The 19,085-nt window shown below is 43.7% G+C and overlaps 1 protein-coding gene across 5 annotated transcripts in view; it reads left to right on the top strand.

The window, feature by feature from the left end:
- Positions 1-13,588, top strand: part of AK5 (adenylate kinase 5) — a gene marked incomplete at both ends in the record, with an annotated part of 243,344 nt that extends 229,756 nt beyond the window's left edge. For 4 of the 5 annotated variants that reach the window (XM_080801039.1, XM_080801037.1, XM_080801038.1 and 1 more), the window contains one exon: positions 13,520-13,588. In XM_080801039.1, the coding sequence (XP_080657165.1) occupies positions 13,520-13,588 (69 nt within the window). The remainder of the gene's footprint in view (positions 1-13,519) is intronic. The other variant, XM_080801036.1, reaches the window with a different exon arrangement.
- Positions 13,589-19,085: the final 5,497 nt, after the last annotated feature.

Below are 19,085 nucleotides of genomic sequence, written 5' to 3'. Positions count from 1 at the left end.
GAGACTTTCCCGCAGGGGCAGGAATGGGGCCACACCCAACTCTCCAGAACCCACCCCTAAAAGGAAGCTTTTTTTCCATTTCAGTGAGAGAATTCATTATTTAAAAAACAAAAACCAAAAAAACTGAAATGTAGCATTTCAGGGTAAAAAGCATTGTACTTGGCCAAAGACCCCAACAGAGAAAATTCCGTCTTGGGTACCAGGAAGCCTGAGGAACGGTGCTGTAGAGCTCTGTGAATCTGGATGAGTGATTTCACTGCCTATGCTCACCCTTCTTCAGCCTAATAAGATGGATGGACAGAATAGGACCTCCTGGAACCCTCCAGGCCTATCACTATGATTCTTAGGAATTCGGAAAATAAATAAATATATGTTTATTATATATTCATGTTATGTTAATATAATATTAATATTAATTAATTAATATATGTGGTATAATTTTCTAATCATAAAAGTAACACGGACTTATTTTAGTAAATAGAGAAAGCTAGGCTCTTACGAAGCCTTATCACCACTCAGAGACACACATTCTGGAGTATTTCCTCCACATCCTGTTGCTGTAAATTTTTAAAACATGACTGTAACCATCAGTATATTGATTAACTAGGGCTCCTTGGTGGTAGGTAATAGGCACCAACTTCAGCTGGCCTAACCCAAAACACAAAACTTAATTATAAGGTGATACAACCCACAGCTGAAACCTAGCAGGCCCAGGCAGGCTGTGGGACCAGGTCCCTCTGGCTTTGCACACATGCCTTCTCTCGCTCATCCAGATTTTTCTTTCTCTGGCCCAGAAGCTAGAATATGGCCATCCTGCAAATTCCACATCCACGCGTTACTGCAACAATTCCAAATTCCGGACAGAAATGTTCTGACTGGTCTTGCTTTACTCAGGGTCTCTCCCTGGTCTTGTCAACTCTGGCCAGGCAGGTGGGGTCACATGGGACTTTTTCATTTGTTCGTGGATATTTTGTTGAGTGTGTACTACATGTCAGATACTGTTCTTGGTCCTGGGTACACAGCAATGAACAAGATAGACTGAAAAGAGAAAAATGTTAGACAAGAAAGTAAAGTAATTGCTAATAGGATAATCTCTAGGAGTAAAACAAAACAGAGAGCTGCTGGTGGGGCCTGTATTTTAGGTGGGTGTTTGGAAAGTCTCTGAAGGGGCATTTGAATTAAAACCTGGCCCATATCCACATGGCTGCCTGGGAATCTTCCCTGGGAATTGGGTAGGTAGAATTCCCAGAAGAGCAGGGCTTGTTGTGAGTGGGGAAAAACCCCAGAAACGGCTACCTCAAGTGGCATAAACAGAATTGTATGAATTAATACTTTAGGCTTCTCTTTTTGCCAAGCATAAAAGTCACAACTACTTTTTAAAAAGACACAAACTAGAAAATTCAGGAGTATAGAGATAAGAATCTTCCACCCAAACCACTAATGAACATTTGGGTATATTTTCTTACATTTGTTTTTCTCCACCTGTTACGTACTTTTTGCTCATGATGTAATCAGCCCAGAAACGCCCCAGGCCATAGATGAAAGGGGCTTGACAACAGATGGTAACTGTCCCTGGGTTATTTATTAGTCTTAATCAATTTTTTTAAAAAGGTGGGGGGGGGGGCAATGACTCCGTAAACACGCATTTCACAGCTGCAGGAAATCAAGTTCCTTGGCAACTCTCTCTGACAAGTCAAGGTTTTTGCTCACCTACTCTGCCGCTGCAGTGTCCCATCTTCATAAATAGTTTAGCCATTTTTAGTAAGGCCTGAAATAGAGCAACATCCATTGTTGTTCTGGGGAGTCATCCAACCTGGCAGGGGACTTTTTGTGACCTGAGGGAGAAAGAATGAGAAAGGCAGTGGCTGGCACCGCCCGGAAGGAAGGGGACGCGGAAGGTATGGGAAGGTCAAACTTCACTCTCCACAACCCTTGGTGGACTGGATTCTAAAGTTCGGAATCTAACACAAGTGAAGGAAAGCCCAGATTACCTTTATCCCTTGAATTCTCCATACTTGAGGTCTTAATTTCGATTCTTCTTTCAGTTGACTAAAATAACTCTTTAGTTCATTTTTTTTCTGTGAATATCTGAGAATGTTGCTATAGTGTCTTTACACACCAGTGACAGCATCACTGGATATAACATTTGGGTCATAATATTTTTCTTTCTTTTTTTAAAGATTTTATTTATTTATTTGAGAGAGAGAGAACACAAACAGGGGGAGCAGCAGAGGGAGAGGGAGAAGCAGACTCCCCGTTGAACAGGGAGTCAGACACGGGGCTCAATCCCAGGACCCTGGGATCATGACCTGAGCAAAGGCAGATGCTTAACCACTGAGCCACCAAGGCGCCCAGTCATAAAATTTTTCAAACAGCGTTCAGAAAACATCACTCCATTGTTTTCACGCATTGTGCTGTGGAGGGAAGGGCAGACACAGATTTGGAAGTCAACTTTTTTCCAGCTGCTATCTTTAAATATATTGGGGCTTGGGTTTTTGTTTGTTTGTTTTTTTTAAATTTTTCCATGTCATTCAAAACTTGTGTCCAGATTTCAGTATGCCTTCACTGCCTTGCACTGGCATAGGCACCTTTTTTTTTAACTTGAGAATTTTCTGTAATAATCCTTTATTTTTTTAAAATATTTTTTGAATGAATGGAAGTTTCTGAATGTTTTGAATGAATGAATCTCTCTCTCTTTTTTTTAAAAGTTTTATTTATTTATTTGACAGACAGAGATCACAAGTAGGCAGAGAGGCAGGCAGAGAGGAGGAAGCAGGCTCCCTGCTGAGCAGAGAGCCCGATGTGGGGCTCGATCCCAGACTCTGAGATCATGACCTGAGCCGGAGGCAGAGGCTTTAACCCACTGAGCCACCCAGGCGCCCCCTTTGATTATTTTTGATGCACTTCTATTCCTTGTTTCTCCTCAAACTTCCTCAAAAAACCCTAAAATTCTTAGATCTCTATTCCTTCTCTACAAGGTCAGTCCGAAAGAAATGCAAATGTGACCCCATGTGTAATTTCAAGTTTCCTATAGCCACGTTTTTAGAAAGTCAAAAGAAAACAGGTGACCCTGATTTTATGAAGTCTTTGCAACCCTTGTGTCTTTCACGGACAGCGCGTCTCAGTTCAGAATAGCCACACTCCAGGGCTCAAGAGCAACCTGGGGCCGTGACTTCCACCTTGGAGAGCAAAATTCTGTATCTATAACCTGCCCCGTAACTGTCATTTCTGTGCTCTTGACTTTCTAGGAAAAAATCCCAAATGTGTTTCGTACCTTTCTGGTTCAATTTTCCGCACTATCGTTCCTGCTCCCAAGCTACTGACATTGATCTTAGTGCTCAGGTGCATTTTCCGTTGGCCCCAGCTCAGGTTTTTCGTCTCACGCTGTTGCCTTCTCACCACACCTGTTCTCACGTCATGACTGTCTGCTCTTACGTCACAACAACCGCATCTTCTTACGTTTGGTCTCCACTGGCCACAGTATGCAGCCGTTGCTTCTCCTGTGTGTCTGTGGAACACGGCGTCTTTCCCCAGCTTCGTATTTGTCACGAGTTGTTATCCTGACTTCTCTACATGTCTGCAGCCACCAGGAGAAAGTAAATTCTGGAGCGGGAAGCATGATGTCTGTCTTGTTCACAGCTTTATCCCCGGGCACAATGCCTGGCATGAGAAAAAAAAAAAAGTCCTCAATAAATATTTATTGTTGAGTATTCAAAAAATCATATTTAAAAATTTTCTAGTTCCTCTAGGATATATTATCAGAGCTCTTCTTTCCTTCTGAATCTCTGCGAATGCATCCCTTTTGCCTGTTTCTAGAGTGGTTTTCCCCAGAAACCTCAGTTTGTCTTAAGTTTACTCATCCTCTGTTGTGGTGATCTACTGCTGGGTGACAAACGGCTCCAAAACGTAGTGGCATAAATCAACAGCTGTCACTTGCTTCAGGGGTTTGGAAGAAGCTAGAACTGTCTACCAGAGCACCTACTCATGGCCTCTCCAGAATGGCTGGCACTTGTCACAGCTCGGTTCCTGGGTTCCAAAGGTGGGGCCCCCGTGGGAGCCTCCAGTGAGTGAGGGTTCCAAAACATCAAGGCAGGAGCTGTGAGGCGTCTTCTGGCCAAGCCTGGGCTTGGCGTCACTCCTACCGCGTTCTACTGGTTACAAGATTGTCCCTAAGACCAGCCCAGGTTCAAGGGGAAAAGGGTTCTATTTCGTCTCTCGATGAGTGAGGAGAAAGGTCATGTTCAGGAGAGTATGTAGGGTGGGAGATGTTGTTTCAACTCTCTTTGGAAACTATAATCTGCTATGTTCTTAAATTTGGGGGTGGAGTGGAAGGGAATCTCCTGACCCACAAGACACGCAGGCAATCCTTCATGTCACTTGATGTGTGCTCGAGGCCCGATGGCACTCAGGACTGGTCCTCTTGGGTCTTGTGCTGGAAGGCAGGCTGGGGTGCATCCGGGAGGCTCACACCTAACATGGGATTTCGGGGCTGAGATGTGCTAAGCAGGGACCACCATCAGACCAATATGCACTTGACCTGTGTGCCTCTTTCTGCTTCCCCTCTTGCGCCATATCAGTCCTTCTAGTTTGGGATGTGTTCCCCACTCTCTCCTCAGTCATTCTTTTGGTAACACAGTCTTAAATTAGATTTAGAGAAGGATGTGTTTGTGGGGCTTAAGGAGAACAGCTCTTGCCTTTTGAAGTTGTGACCCCACAGCAGAAGGATAGACGCCTGCTTTTCTGGTCATTTTCTAAGTCAGGAGCAGATTACGGAATCTAATTCCACTGACAATAAGTAGCAATTCATGTTTTCAGAACTCCTGTGACCATTCGCCTTTTTCTGGGTCTCCGTGGGCATTTTAGTGGGAAACTGGGAGAGGCTTGCCAGATCCCATGTCCCAGGAGGTTGGGGGAGGGGCGTCTCTTCAGATTCTGTGAAGATCAAACAGACTAAGGAGAAAAAAGCATTAGTCGGTGATTCAGTGGCCCCAGGTGTGTTAAAATCGTCAAGTGTTCACATTGGTGGCCAGGATTAGATTTATTTCAAAGGATTTTTTTAATTACCAAAGTAATGAGCACTTACTATAATAAGCAAAGAGTAAAAGTGTCTAAGTATGTGTATATATAATGTATATATAGATGCATATATTTATAAATAAGACAACTAGCAATGCTCCCTCCAACCTTACTTTCCTCAGATAACCAGTGTGAGCCGTTTCCTGTGTATCTTTCCACCTCCCCTCCCCACCCCTCTTCCTCCTCCTCCTTTCCCTGTCTCTCAGTCTCCTGCTCTCACTCTCTTGCCCCGACCATCCACACTGTATAGACCATCACCTCCCCCCACCCCGGCCAGGGTGGAAGGTTCTGATTTCATGAAAACCCTACTGTCCTGTACACTTGTCCCTGAAACACCTGGCAGCCAGTACACATCACAGTGATGTTTTCCTGCTACTCGCTACGAAGCACTCTGTAAGGCGAAACATTCTAGAGTTTCTCCAGCCTATTTGTTTCTGGTGTGTTTTGTCCCCTACTAACAAGCGGGCAGTAAACAAGAACACCCTTATTTAGGCTTTTGTTTCTTCTAAGAGAGATTGTTTTCAGCAGAGGCTTTCTTAACCCATTCGCCTCCACTTCCCTTTCTCTCCCTGGCACCGAAGGGTTTTTTGAGTCCAGGAAAGCTCTGGGATTTCCCAGTTCCCAACTGCTTGGCCTCTCCTATGCAGGCCCCCCAGCGGAGCTGGCATCTCAGTTCCGGGAGCAGAGCCTCCCCAGGTTTGGGCTGGGCCTGCCCGGGTTGAGTGCAGTAGGGACAAGGATTTGGAGACAGCGCTCCCTCCTGCCCGCCCCGTGTAAAGAAAGGTGCACGAAGGGGCAGGTGACTTCCAGGAGCCCTAGGGTTCTGTCCTCCGCCTTGACAAATGAGGCATTAATCTTCCATCTGTCTCTGAGGGACAAGAAACTCATTCTTTGTGACTCTGTTTGAACAGTCTCCTCGGCACCCGCCTCCCTCCCTGATCGTCTGGCCCGCGCCGGATCCCCGCGAAGAGCCTTGGATTCCGAGCAGAATTCTTGGCTCCCGGTGTCCTGTGGAAATGAGCTGTGCTCACGGCATGTTGGTATCCTCCCAGAACAGCAGGTAGAAGAGACCGCCAGACCCTGTCCTCTTCTACACACTTTCTTGATTTCCTTCTCTGTAGTTGCTCCAACCACGAGGCAGGTTTTACCTTCGCCCAGCTCAGCCCAGTCCCTTCACTGGGCTTCACTTGAACCCACAACATCTCCAGGGGCCATTGCCAGGGATTCTCCCTGCAGAGAACTGGTGCGGTTTCCTCTAAGGTTCTTGACACATTCAGCAGACATTTACAGGGCATCTGTAATACCCAAGGCATCGTGCTCAATGCCAGGGATTCCAAGAGGAAAAGAGACCCAGGAAAGGCAGCACCACAGCAAGGCGGTAAATACAGTAACAAGTTTTATAGAATGTTCTGGGTCTTTGGGAGCACAGGGCCTGGAAAGGTAGGTAAAGGCTTCAGAGAAAAAGAGGATATTTGGGCAGGTTATAATGGAGAATACAAGTTCTGACAGGCAGAGGGGAAGGGGACAAAGGCCCTGACACATGAAAGCGCCCAGTGACATTAGCACCAGACTGTGATGCCAGCAGATGAGCGGAAGTATGGGGACACTAGACCGACCAGAAAGCAAGGTTAATGCAAGACTTGAAGGGCCTGAATCCGTTCCTTCACTCAACAAATTTGCTAGTGCAGCCTGGTCCAGAAATAGAACGTGGGCCACATACAAAGGATTTAACAATTTCCTAGTAGTCGCATTAACAAGAAAAAAGCAGAAAGAAATGAAATGAATTTAATGACATATTTTATTGAACCCAATACATCCCAAGTAACTATTCAACACCTTGTCAATAATACAAATCATGTGATATGTTAAGATATTTTGTAATATGTCTTCAGTATCTGGTACATAAGCATAACTCAACTCAGATGCTAAATCTGATTTTTGAAGAAATCAGAAAATCTGAAGAAATTTTTCAGAAATCGTAGATTGTATTTGTATTTCATCAAATTTATGGTTAAGAAGGTAGGTTTCACATATCCAAGTTGTTCCATTATATTTTTGAATTTTCCAATAACTGAGTCAAGTACCACTTAAGTTAGATTGATCTTATTTTTTTTTTCCAAAGATTTTATTTATATGATAGAGAGAGGGAGAGAGCACAAGCAGGGGGAGCGACAGAGGGAGAGGGAGAAGCAGGCTCCCTGAGGACCAGGGAGTCCCACGTGGGGCTTGATCCCATGACCCTGGCCTGAGCCAAAGTCAGTAGCTTAACTGACTGAGCCACCCAGGCACGCCTAAAAGTTAGATTGATTTTAATTACATAGCATTAAAGTTTCAGTTCCTCAGTGCTAGCCACTTGCAAGTGTTCAGGAGGCCCCTCTGACTCCCGCATTGGATAACACAGTTCTAGACTATCCTAGAAAGTCTGACCTAAAAAAACCTGGTATTTTAAATAGGAAAATGACCGATCAGGTAGGTCTTAGAATTTTTTTGATGTCTACGAAAAAGAGCCGTCATTGGAAGTTAAACTGCAGGCAAAATTCAAAGGAAGAGGAAAAGAAGGAAAGATTTTCCATGTAACTTTTTAAATGGACAAACCATGCCGGGAGTTTGGGAAGTCCTATGTGCGGAGAAGCCATTCATATGCAGACTACAAATCGTTCTTGAATTGTTGCTACTGCTTGTCTTTAAAGCTCTCTAGAGCAAAGGCATCCGTAGCCCTCCTTCTTCCGACAGCCTTGAGAAGGCGGAGAGCTCTGTGGTCTGACCGGATATGCGAAATGGAGGGCTCCCCAGAAGCATCGTTTATATAACCCTAACTTTTGAAGACTGCAGCGGCCGCGGGGCCCCAGACGGCATGCAGGTGCTGCATATTAAGAGCTTGCCCTTGCCGAGCTTTGTCTGGCAGTGAGGGGTCCCCGTGGTGGGGGGCTCTGTCTGGCTCGAGGGAGGAGGAGATGAAAGGAGGAAGAAGGTGGCACACACAGCAATCATAAACCACTCAGTGGCAGCTTGGGTTTGTCCCAGAAGCCCCATGGCGCCAGGATGTGAAAAACAAAACTAAAACTCAAGCAGTGTTTGTAACAGCCTGGGAAATCTCAGGAGAAATGCAACTAGATCCCGGCAGTGTTTGAACCAGCCCACTGTTCTATGGTTTGCAAATTCACAGAACTAGAGAGAATAGACAAAATGTGCATTTCCTAAGGCAGCGTAACTGCTTTCCTAATTTAGCAATACGTTCTGCTGACTGCCGGGAAATAGTATTACTGACGGCTCTCTTTTGAGAAGTCAGGTGAAAACTCCAGAGATTTTACCGTATTTCCTGTTCACTTGGTCTTAGCTTCTTTTACAGAGAAAAAAAAAAAAACATACATACATATGTACATACATATATATATTTTTTTCTTTCCACCTATACTGATCACTTACTGCAGGCTTTTATACCAAGTCTCAGATTTAAAAAGATAGGTTCTTAAAGTCAAAAGCAAATCCACTTACCTAGGTTTCAATTAAATTAAATACATTAAAACCTCATACATGCTGACTTTGCGGAGTCAGAACTGGAGGTCTTCAGGGGGAAAAGGACGTTGTGAAGTTTACTTTAACTCTTCACGGGAAAAGAGAGCTGCTAGAAAATACTACAGCATAAGCATTGATTATGGAGCAAAACCTTCAGGGGACGTCTTCTTTTCAAGTGTGCACGATTGCTGAGCAAGCCCCCTTCACACAAAACAGTCAGGACCCAGGATTCTTATCTGTTCACTAAGGATGTTCAACACTAGCCGCTTGATAGCTGGTTTCAATGTGTGAAAGTTGTAAGCACTGAGGATAGTTCCTGTAACTTAAAATGCACCCAGTAAGTTGGCTCTTTCCCATTTCCTTGGAGTTAGAGTAATATATGAAAATATCAAAGTCACTTAACCGTTCCCTTAAAATATTCTCCATGTGGGAATTTGCTGAGGAGGGGGACCAGAGACCTGACCCATCTGCCACTAATATGGTCATGGACAGTGTAAACAATAAGCCCCACGTTTAGGGACTCTAAACCTTGTCACCCACCCCCCCATGGGGGAGGGAATCTGAGAGTGGGGCAGGGAAGTGCGTGAACACCTTTTCCTCCTTGAGGGTTAGATAAGCAAGGGAGGTTCTGGAGGGCGGGGACAGAGGCAGGTTTGCTGAAAAGGGATGTTTAGGAGGGCAGGCATTCATTCCAAGGCGTGTCTTGTACATTCAGGTTAAAGGTAGTAAGGCATTATGGGGCAGTAAAAAGGAAAAGAAATGAAGGATTGATACCCACTAGAACACAGGTGAACCTTGACAACTGGTGCTTGGTGAAAAAAGTCACAAAAAAACATTTACTGTGTGAGTCCGTTTATAGAAAATGTCTGGGAATAGGCAAATCTCATCCTGAGCTATTTTCCCAGCCTCCTCTTCTCCTTCCCCCAAACCAAGCAGCATTTGCTCCGTCCTCAACACACGGCCCTTACCCCTGAAGAATCCACATGCTTCCAGATCCCTATCCCTTTGCACATGCCGGTCTCTCCACAGAGAAGGCGCTCGTTCTTCATTCTCTTCAGATGCAGATCTACTCCTGTAGGCCCAGCTTGACTGGCAACACCCAACGGTCTTGATGCCCACCGGTGGGCACCTCACCACCTCGAAAATGTGAACCGCAATTTGGAATACCCTAGAGTATCAGAGCTGGAACCAAACCTGGAGATTACCATGTCTGACATCAGTCCCTTTACAGAACAGAGGAGGAAACTGAGGCGTCAAGAGGATGAACGGCTGGTCTGAGTCCTGAGGCTCACGAGAGATAGTACCATGTTATCTTCACTCCTGGGACAGCGTTCTTTGCCTTACACTTCAGCCCTCTTGCAATTTTTTGACTAGGCAAATATTTGCCAACGACTTTGATGTACCTGTGATTGTATCAACTCATACTTCAGGTAACAGAATCTGTCGGCCCCTTTATGGTCAACAGAGGCTCACCATTTCAGCTTCACTCTTTGCTGCCTCAACTGAATTCAACCATGCAGCCAGTTTGAATGGGTGACCACAGTATCATGTCATCAACAAGTGCGAGGACTTTGGAGTCGGAGACCTGGGTTTTGACCAGGTCCCTGCCACTTACTTAGCTGTATGACCTTGGGGAGTTTAATTCATCTTTCAGAGCCTCAGTTTTGTCATGTGCGAAATGGAGATGACAGTATCTGTCCTCCAAGATCATTGTCAGAATTACCTGATGGTTGAAAAGCATTTATGCTGGGGAGCAGGGAATGGAATGAAGGAGCAGGTGAGGAGGGGAGGGGCTGAGGAAGGGAGAGAGGGAATGAGAGAGTCAGAGAGGGGATGATGGAGGGCTAGAGAGAGGATGAGAGAGAGAGAGAAGGGAGCTAGCTAGCAAGGGCTGAAGTGGAAAAACATCTTATTAAAAATAAATTCATTTCTGGGGCGCCTGGGTGGCTCAGTCATTAAGCGTCTGACTTCGGCTCTGGTCATGATCCCAGGGTCCTGGGATCAAGCCCCACGTCGAGCTCCCTGCTCGGTGGGAAGCCTGCTTCTGACTTTCCCACTCCCCCTGCCTGTGTTCCCTCTCTCACTGTCTCTCACTATCAAATAAATAAAATCTTTTAAAAAATTCCATTTCTTAATTAAAAATAAATAAAAGCACTTATGCTTCATTACTGGTAAAGTTTATCATTTTAGATGATGGTGATGACAGCTTCCCTCAGGAAACATCCCTGCCCTCCCAACACCCTGGAAGGCGCTCCTTATCCAAAAACTCCTAGACTTACCTCAAAACAGTGGTGATTCCTGGTCATTCTTTGTCTCTGCCCTTGAGCTGGCAGCTCCGTGAGATCCTTTTGTCTTGTTCAGCCTGGCTTCTCCAGCACAAAATATATCGTTAGCACCCAGGAAATGTTTGTTGGTTGAAAGGAAAAGGAAGGAGAGGTAAAGCAAGAGGCAAGAGGCTGTGAGGGACACAAACGTCCCAGGTGGAAAGCCCTCACTGTCCTGTAAGGATCCGGACGACACATTTACTGGGGGAGGGGCACTCAATTTTTTTTTTTTTTATGTTTTCGTTATCGTGAGATACATCATACACAGTATTGCAAAAGCAGTGCATATGGTCTGAAGAATTATGAAACGAACAACATGGGTCCAGAAGCAGGAGGGAATGGCAGCTCCCCCTGGTCACCCCAGGTTACCTCTTCCTTCTTCCCTCCACGTGGCCACTTTCCTGGTGTTTATGATAAATCATCCTCCTGCTTTTCTCTATGATTTACCACTCACGGACGATCTCTAACCCACCCAGCTTCGCGTTGCGTGTTCTTGAGTTTGTTGTAACTAGAATCATACTGTATGCATATTCTTGAGACTTGCTTCTTTCTCTCGCTGCAACTTGGGGAGACCAACCCCTGCTGCTGACCCTAGCTGTCGTGTTTCTTCCATCACTGTCCTGTTCCATCATGCGACTCTGCCCCATTTATCCATCTACTGCTGATGGACCTCTGCAGTCCTTCCAGTTTGGGGCCATTACAAACAACCATCTATAAACATTGTTGTTATCTATTTTCTGGGATATTTAAATGTGGTGGGGTTTTTTGGCGGTTGGCAGGGAGGGGGTAGGGGGTGAGTTGAGAATTTATTTTACCTTCAGGATCTGTGAAGTCCCCAGTGTTGTGAAATCGAAAGTACTTTGCACAAAGAAGGTAGACAGGAGTGGAAGAAATCAGGGTTTGTCAGAGTGTGGTCCGAGATGACCCACAGCAAAATCATGTGGAGAATGTGGTAAATATGCAGATTAGAAGGCCCAGCCCAACCCTAGCAAACAGAACGTGTGGAGATGAAGCCTGAAACAGTAGCATCCTAGCAGGCTCGCTGCTCAGCCCCTGAGTCGGAGGTGGGGTCACCAGGCCTCCTCTTCAAGTGGCTGTCCCAGGTGTGGCAGGACACCCCTCAGTGGCTGGGACAGTGTTGGGAAATTCTGAGTGAGGAAGGGGTAGTAGTGTCTTCATGCCCAGGAAATCAGCTCCCTCCCGACCTCCTCTGCCATGGGCCCCTTGTTGGGGTGTGCCAACAACGTCCAAGGGGACCGGCTGAGGTCCCAGCTTTCGCTTTCTTCTCTGCAGTCCCGCCCCATGCCTTAATCCCGTCCTGCTCCAAATGCTCTGCAACACTCAGAAGTCTTAACTCATGTTTCTGTAAGCCTCAACAATACTGTACATCAATAAGGCACCTCGTTTTTGTTTTAAATAGATTCTTAGATCACTGCCAAACTGAACGTAAAGTACAGAATTCTCATATACCCTCGTCCCCAGACACAACACAAACTCCCCCACAATCAGCATCCTACACAACCATCCCATGTCACTATCGATGAACATACACCAACACATCATTCTCACGGGAAGTCTGGGTTACGTCAGAGTCCACTCTTGGGTGTTCACGCTCAATGGATTTTGACAAATATATGATGACGTATACACCATTAAGTTGCACCATCATAGAAATCCTCCTTATTCCACCCTTTCTTTCCTCTCTCCCCACAACTCAGTCTGCTTACTGTCTCCACAGTTTTGCCTTTTTCATAATGTCATATGGTATGTGGCCTTCTTAGAGTGGCTTCTTTGACTTAGAAATACAAGTTTCCCCCAAGTCATTTTATGGCTTGGTGACTCATCTGAGTGCTAAGCATTCCACTGTCTGGCTACCACCGTTCATCCACTCCCCTAATGAAAGCTTAGTTGCCTCCAAGTTTTGGCAATTATGAATAAAGCTCCTATAAACATCCATGTGCAAGTTTTTGTGTGGACATGAATTTTCAGATCCTTTGGGTAAATACCAAGATGCACAATTCCTGGATTCTATGGTTAAGAATGTTTAATTTTTTAAGAAATTGCCGAAGTGTCTTCCACAGTGGCTGTACCATTTTTGCATTCCCATCAGCAAAAGAATGAGCATTCCTGTCGCACCACACTTTCACCAGCCTCTGGTGGGTTTTGGATTTTGGTCATTCTCATAGGTGTATAGTGGTAGCTCCCTGATGTTTTAATTTAGACAAACCTAGTTTTTAAACAACTCCTCACTTTTCCTCTGTGGTTCTGGGCTCTATTTTAAAACTTTGCACAGCAAGTTATGAGCAGGTAATTATTATTAGAGATGGTCTTATCTACAAATATTTCTTAAGACTAACTTTCTAGAGGCACCTGGGTGGCTCAGTCAGTTAAGCGTCCAAGTCTTGATTTCGGCTCAGGTCATGATCTCAGGGTCCTGAGATCGAGCCCTGCGTCAGGATCCTTGCTCAGCGGGGAGTCGGTCTCAGATTCTCTCCCTCTCTCTTCCCTCTTCCTACGCTCTTGTGCTTTCTCTCCAATTAAGATCTTAAAAAAAAAAAAAAAAAGGAAGACTAACTCTCTTTTTCTTTTCCTTTTAAATATAGGTAAATGCAGAGGGGACGCCAGAGGAAGTTTTTCTTCAACTCTGCACAGCTATTGACTCTATTTTCTGAAGGCAAAAAAGCATGTACATTAAGGAGAGTGGAAACAGAAAAAAATATTAAAAGGTTCATCCCTTAACACAGTATGTTTCAAGTTCAACCTTTTGTGCCCCCCCACCCCAACCCTAACATTGCTGTTTGCTTCCCAACTTGACCTGAGAGGTGTCTGGAAATCATGCATGATGTATTCCGTATGATCCACGTATGATCTTCCTCACTCAGACAGCTGTCCGCTCCCCCAGCACGCACACTTCTCTGTCATCTCGGCCACACCTCAGAGCTGCTAGCAGTGCCAGTCTGTGTCAGTGTTGCCCTCAGGACTCGCCAGAGTCTGATCATTTGGTTTCTCTCTGTCAAGTGGGGGGTTAGCGTCCCTCACTTCCCAGCACATTTTCCTTCCTCATCCTGAGACTGACATGCTGTTGCCTGACGAAGGGCCTCCATCTGAGGGGCAGGCCTGGGTGTCTCCTCTGTGGCTATTTCCTCAAGTCTCATCCACTAGTAGTAGCTCAGAGCCAGAGAGACTGGGTTGACAACTCCAATTGTTCGATAATAAGTTTGATTAAATTTGGTAGAAATAATACGATGTGAAATTGTACAGCTTTTCCAAGACCGTAAAACCCAGACTAGTCACCAGTAACATGCGTCCATTCATTTTTTGGAAATTGGCTCCTTGGAATGCTGTCAGAATGGCTAAGAAAACAAACCTGGTAAACTGTCTAACCTAACCTCTTTTAGGTGGTGCATTTCGGCAACAGTACATTAACAACCATGGCCAAACGTAACTTTAAAGCAAGAGGTCATTTGTTACTGCATTCACCTAATGTCAGCTTACAGTTCTGATTTCACAGGATCATCTATTTACTTATTGTTACTGCCAAGCAAGTAAGGAACAAAGTAACAGTAACCAAACAGATGTGGGTGGGAGAGGCTGTCAGTACATGATGTGTAACTGATCCCAGGGCTACATTCATTTCATACAGGCCTTTAACAGGGTTGTGCAAACCTTATCATATCCATATGTAAAGTTGTGTTTTCCTTGCTTCAAACCAGTGAAGTTTGGGTTTTCCTTTGTGCAATTAGTTGCCAAATCAGAGCTTCTTGTATATTCTACTGAAATATTTGCATCTTTCATTCAGTCACTACAAAAGACCATAGTTTCAGTTTGCATGACTTTTTTTTTTTTTCCCTTCAGTGGTTGTGCTGATAAGGATCCAATTCTGGGACAGAATTGTATTTTTAAAGTCATTTTTTTTTTAAATGGAGATGTACAAATAAAATAAATGGAACACACAAAACTCTTTTTCTATTTATTTGTAACTCACATCATTCTGGAAAGCACTTGAAGCCTTATTCCAAACAGAGAAGCAAACACAGTAGTAGTTGAGATTTAGGATATGCTCATATGGTTTTAATTTTGGCCATAGATCAGTTTTGAGCTATTACAGAGAGAATTCTCAGTGTACTCATGATACATGGTAATTTTTGTATTTCCTTTTGCTGTAGCAGTCATTCTTAAACAGAAATGTCAGTGTTTGCTAAAGAAGAAATTAAACTTCTTTGGTTACAATTATGCCTCTATTACCAAAAAGGGGCATGTTCCCACAACTCACAGCTGTCAAATCCTTCATTACTACCCCTAGTTGTCACACTCTCTATAGGGGAGCACCAGGAACATTTCAGCAAATGAGAGAGAGAGGAGGAAAATTATTGGTTATGCCAAGAACACAAAATGACTCTGTAGGGATTAACATTCTTTAAACACATACCACATACTGGCAAACACAGTCCATGCCTGCCACAGCTCTGACAACTTGAGTCAGGGAAATGAGAGAGCCGGGCAGCAGACAGGGCCAGCCATGACTTTTATGGCTATAGCTGGCTGCCCCCTTGGGAAATTAAAAAACAAACAAACAAAAACCCAAACCAGCAGGGGTAAATGGCTTTGCCCCTGAAGAGTATCTAGAGATGCAACAGACTGCTAAAACATGTTACCGATGTGTATGGCTTCACTACTTTAAAGTCACAGGATTTTAAAGCAGGAAAGGATCTCAAAGGGGTCTGTCTAGCAAAATACCTTGTGTGTATGTAAATAAGCCATTAGGACACGATCCCACTCCTTTACAGTGGTCTACAGTCAAGGCCTCACCTGCTCTGGCCCCGTACCCTGTATCACCCCATCAACTGTACTCTCCTCTTGCTCACTGGCTCAAGCTACACTGGCCCTCTTAATGTTGCCTGAACAAGCCAAGCTCTCTGATCCATCAGGATCCTTGCCGCTCTCCTCCCACCTCTTCCACCAGGTTATCCACAGGCTAGTTCCCTCACTCAGTCCAGGTCTCTGCTCAAATTTACACTTGTCATCAAGACATTCTTTGATTACTCCATCTAAAATGACAGATGGGTCCCCATTCTTCCATCATTTTTCATCAAGGGTTCTTTTTCTTCACAGCATTCTCTCTGCTTAACTTTACTTAACATTTTATTTGTACTTTTTTACTGCTGTTCTTCTGCATTAGACTATAAAGCTCTATAAGGGCAAAGCTTTATATCCCCAGTCCCACACGGAGCAATTATTATTGAAAGCTAACATTTAAATCCTCTGAACCTTAGTGATTTCACCTATACAGAGATCATAATAATAAGCACCCTCACTGAGGGGTTGTGAGGATTATACAAGTTACTAATACATCGAAATTATTCACTAGTTCCTAGTGTTAATAAAAGGTGGTTTTTAGTCAACATCATTGAATCCCTCACTTAAAATTGAGACTGGGACCCAGAATTTCCACTCGAGTGCCCTTTCATTCTAAAAACATGGCAGAGAATCAAGACATAGGGCCTAACTGGGGACCCAGTTAGGGCATCATCTTCTCAGCCACCCAGGGTTGAACCATATCCTACAGCTAAGCTAGGATGAAGTTCTTCAGTCTTCTCAGAGCCCTGGAAAGATCCTCTGAGGCAGGCCCTCTAAAGGCCCCACACAGGCACTCACAGACACACTCAGACATAAGTGGTCTCTCCTACCTTCCTAGAGAAAAAATGTAACTCATGGAAACACTAATCAGACTACCAATGAATATTTACTAAAAATAGGCCAGATAGGCCATAGGGATATAGACAGACATAGATGGTCTCTGTTCTCATGGAGCTAAATGTGATACCACTCTCAAAAACCCATTTAATCAGCTACATGAAAAGTTAAAAAAAAAAAAAACAAAAAGTCATGGGAGGGGGAGTCTTATCAACAGAAGTATATTTTCAAAGTTAAGAAATATAAACACTTTATAATCTAAAAAGGACAATATCTTCATAATCTTTATGGGGGAGGGGGACCTACTTGTTATTTGGAGCCTTCCAGTTCTATCCAGTGCACCTGGAACAACGGCTTTCAAACTCTGTTACCCACATTAAGAAATACAGTTTACACAGCATGCCACAGTTACAACTAAAAAAGGAATTTCACAAAACAGTATTTATCCTTACTACCTGTGATATACTATTTTCTTAAAAAAAAAAAAAAAAACAAGTTCTTCACATCTCAGTATATAACTGTGTTCTGATGTAATTTAAACAAAAGGGGGAAGGGGAGACAACTGGATAAGGCATACTGTTAGGTTAAGTGAGAGGCACCAAACATGCATGGAAACAGATTGTCTCAGACAGGAGACTTTGCCTAAAGCCTCATGATCACGTGTTTGCTGTCAAGTTAGAATATGTAAATTCTACATTTGTGTGGTTTTCTAATTCACCATGGCCGATGATTTCAGTGCTTTCCCCCCATCCACAGACCTTCTTCTGTATTCCGTGCTATGAACCTGGAACTGTGCTCAGGTCTGTAACTCTAGGAACCACCCCACACCAGAAAAAAAGACTGAAAAGCAACCCCTGCACATTTCCACCTGCGACACCTTAGTGACATCTAACACAGAGGGAATATTCTTGCTCCAGAAACCGGGTGGTGACTCTGGAGCAATCCGTCTAAGTTAAACTTTATGAACTATATGACTGTGGGCAAGTTATTTAACCTCTCTGGCTAGATCTCCTCATATGAAAACAGGATAATCAAAACACCTTTCTCCTAAGGTAGTGAGAATTAAATCTGCTACTGTATGCTTGCTTGGCACATAGTAAGCACTGAATTATTACTGCTATTACTATTAGTGCATACCACACCAGTCAAAACCTCCTCTGCCTAAACCTTAGAGCAGTGGTTTTGGTGTTCTTCAAAATTACTTCAGTTCTTAGCAAATAACTTGAACGTATCTCAGGAAATAAATCTGACCTACTGAATACCACTTAATATGTTGTCTCTTAAAGCCAATACTTCCTTATAGGAGATGGAAGGACTACTTGAAAAGACAGCCTTGCCCACTCCTGCAGTCAGCAAATTAAAAGGACAACACATTACTACTACTACACCCTTTACAGCATTTTGAAGCCAGGAGGACTATATGCTTGGAGCTGGAAAATGCAAAATAAACATATCTTTACTCAAGCAGAAAATAATCCTCTTTGCCATTCAAAGTTCTCAAATCTTGAAAAAAATAAATCCACATTTAAGTGGATTTATTTAGTGTATTGTTTACATCAGAATTGTATCAGACACAGCCCTCTTCCAAAGCATACTTTATACTTTATGGGACTTTTTGAATGGACCTGAATGGTTCTCCAAAAGCAACTGTTACTATTTCTATAAAACACGGAAGTTACCATCAAGTGCTGCTGTCTTGCTACAAGTTGAAGGTAAAACTCCCGGCATATTTACTTAACATTTAGTATCAAAATGCCCAAATGTTAATGATTCCCTCTTCTCCCAACTAATAATTCCAGGGTGAGAGGTTAAGCTAAGTCCATTTCCTGTTCTTTCTGATGCAATATATTTTATCAACATCATCAATAATCTTTAATCAATATATTACTTTAAAACCCTGTATTTCAGGGCACCTAGGTAGCTCAGTCGTTAAGCATCTGCCTCCGGTTCAGGTTATGATCCCAGGGTCTTGGGACAAGGCCCGCCATCAGGCTCCCTGCTCAGCAGGAAGCCTGCTTCTCCCCTTCCCACTCCACCTGCTTGTATTCCCTCTCTTGCTGTTTCTGTCAAAGAAATAAAATCTTAAAAAAAAAAGATTAAAATAAAACCCTTATATTTCTATATTTAAAATTAGACTACTTTTTCAATTAAAAAAAAACTGAAGGTATGATTTTAATACCTCATAACACATTGAAGGACTAGTAAATAATGTCCCCTTGATTTAAAACTGGAAAAAACTCTAAAAATAAGGTGAGAATATTTAATCTTAGAATACTTCTACCATCTCTTCCGAGAGTCACTGATAATTGCCAGTGAATACCGTGATCTTCAAAAACCATCTGTTTAAATTAGACACATGAACGGGGCTTACTTTCATCAAAAAGAATAAAATTTTTCAGCCTAAGTATAGCTTTCACATCTGGACATTAATAATACCCTTTTTCTTTAACCATGGTATGTGTTCTTTTTGTAGCC

The sequence above is a fragment of the Martes martes genome (assembly GCF_963455335.1).
Source record: "Martes martes genome assembly, chromosome: 4".
NCBI lineage: Eukaryota > Metazoa > Chordata > Mammalia > Carnivora > Mustelidae > Martes > Martes martes.
Note: the sequence above shows the minus strand (reverse complement) of the source record. Positions and strands in the feature narration are given on the sequence as shown.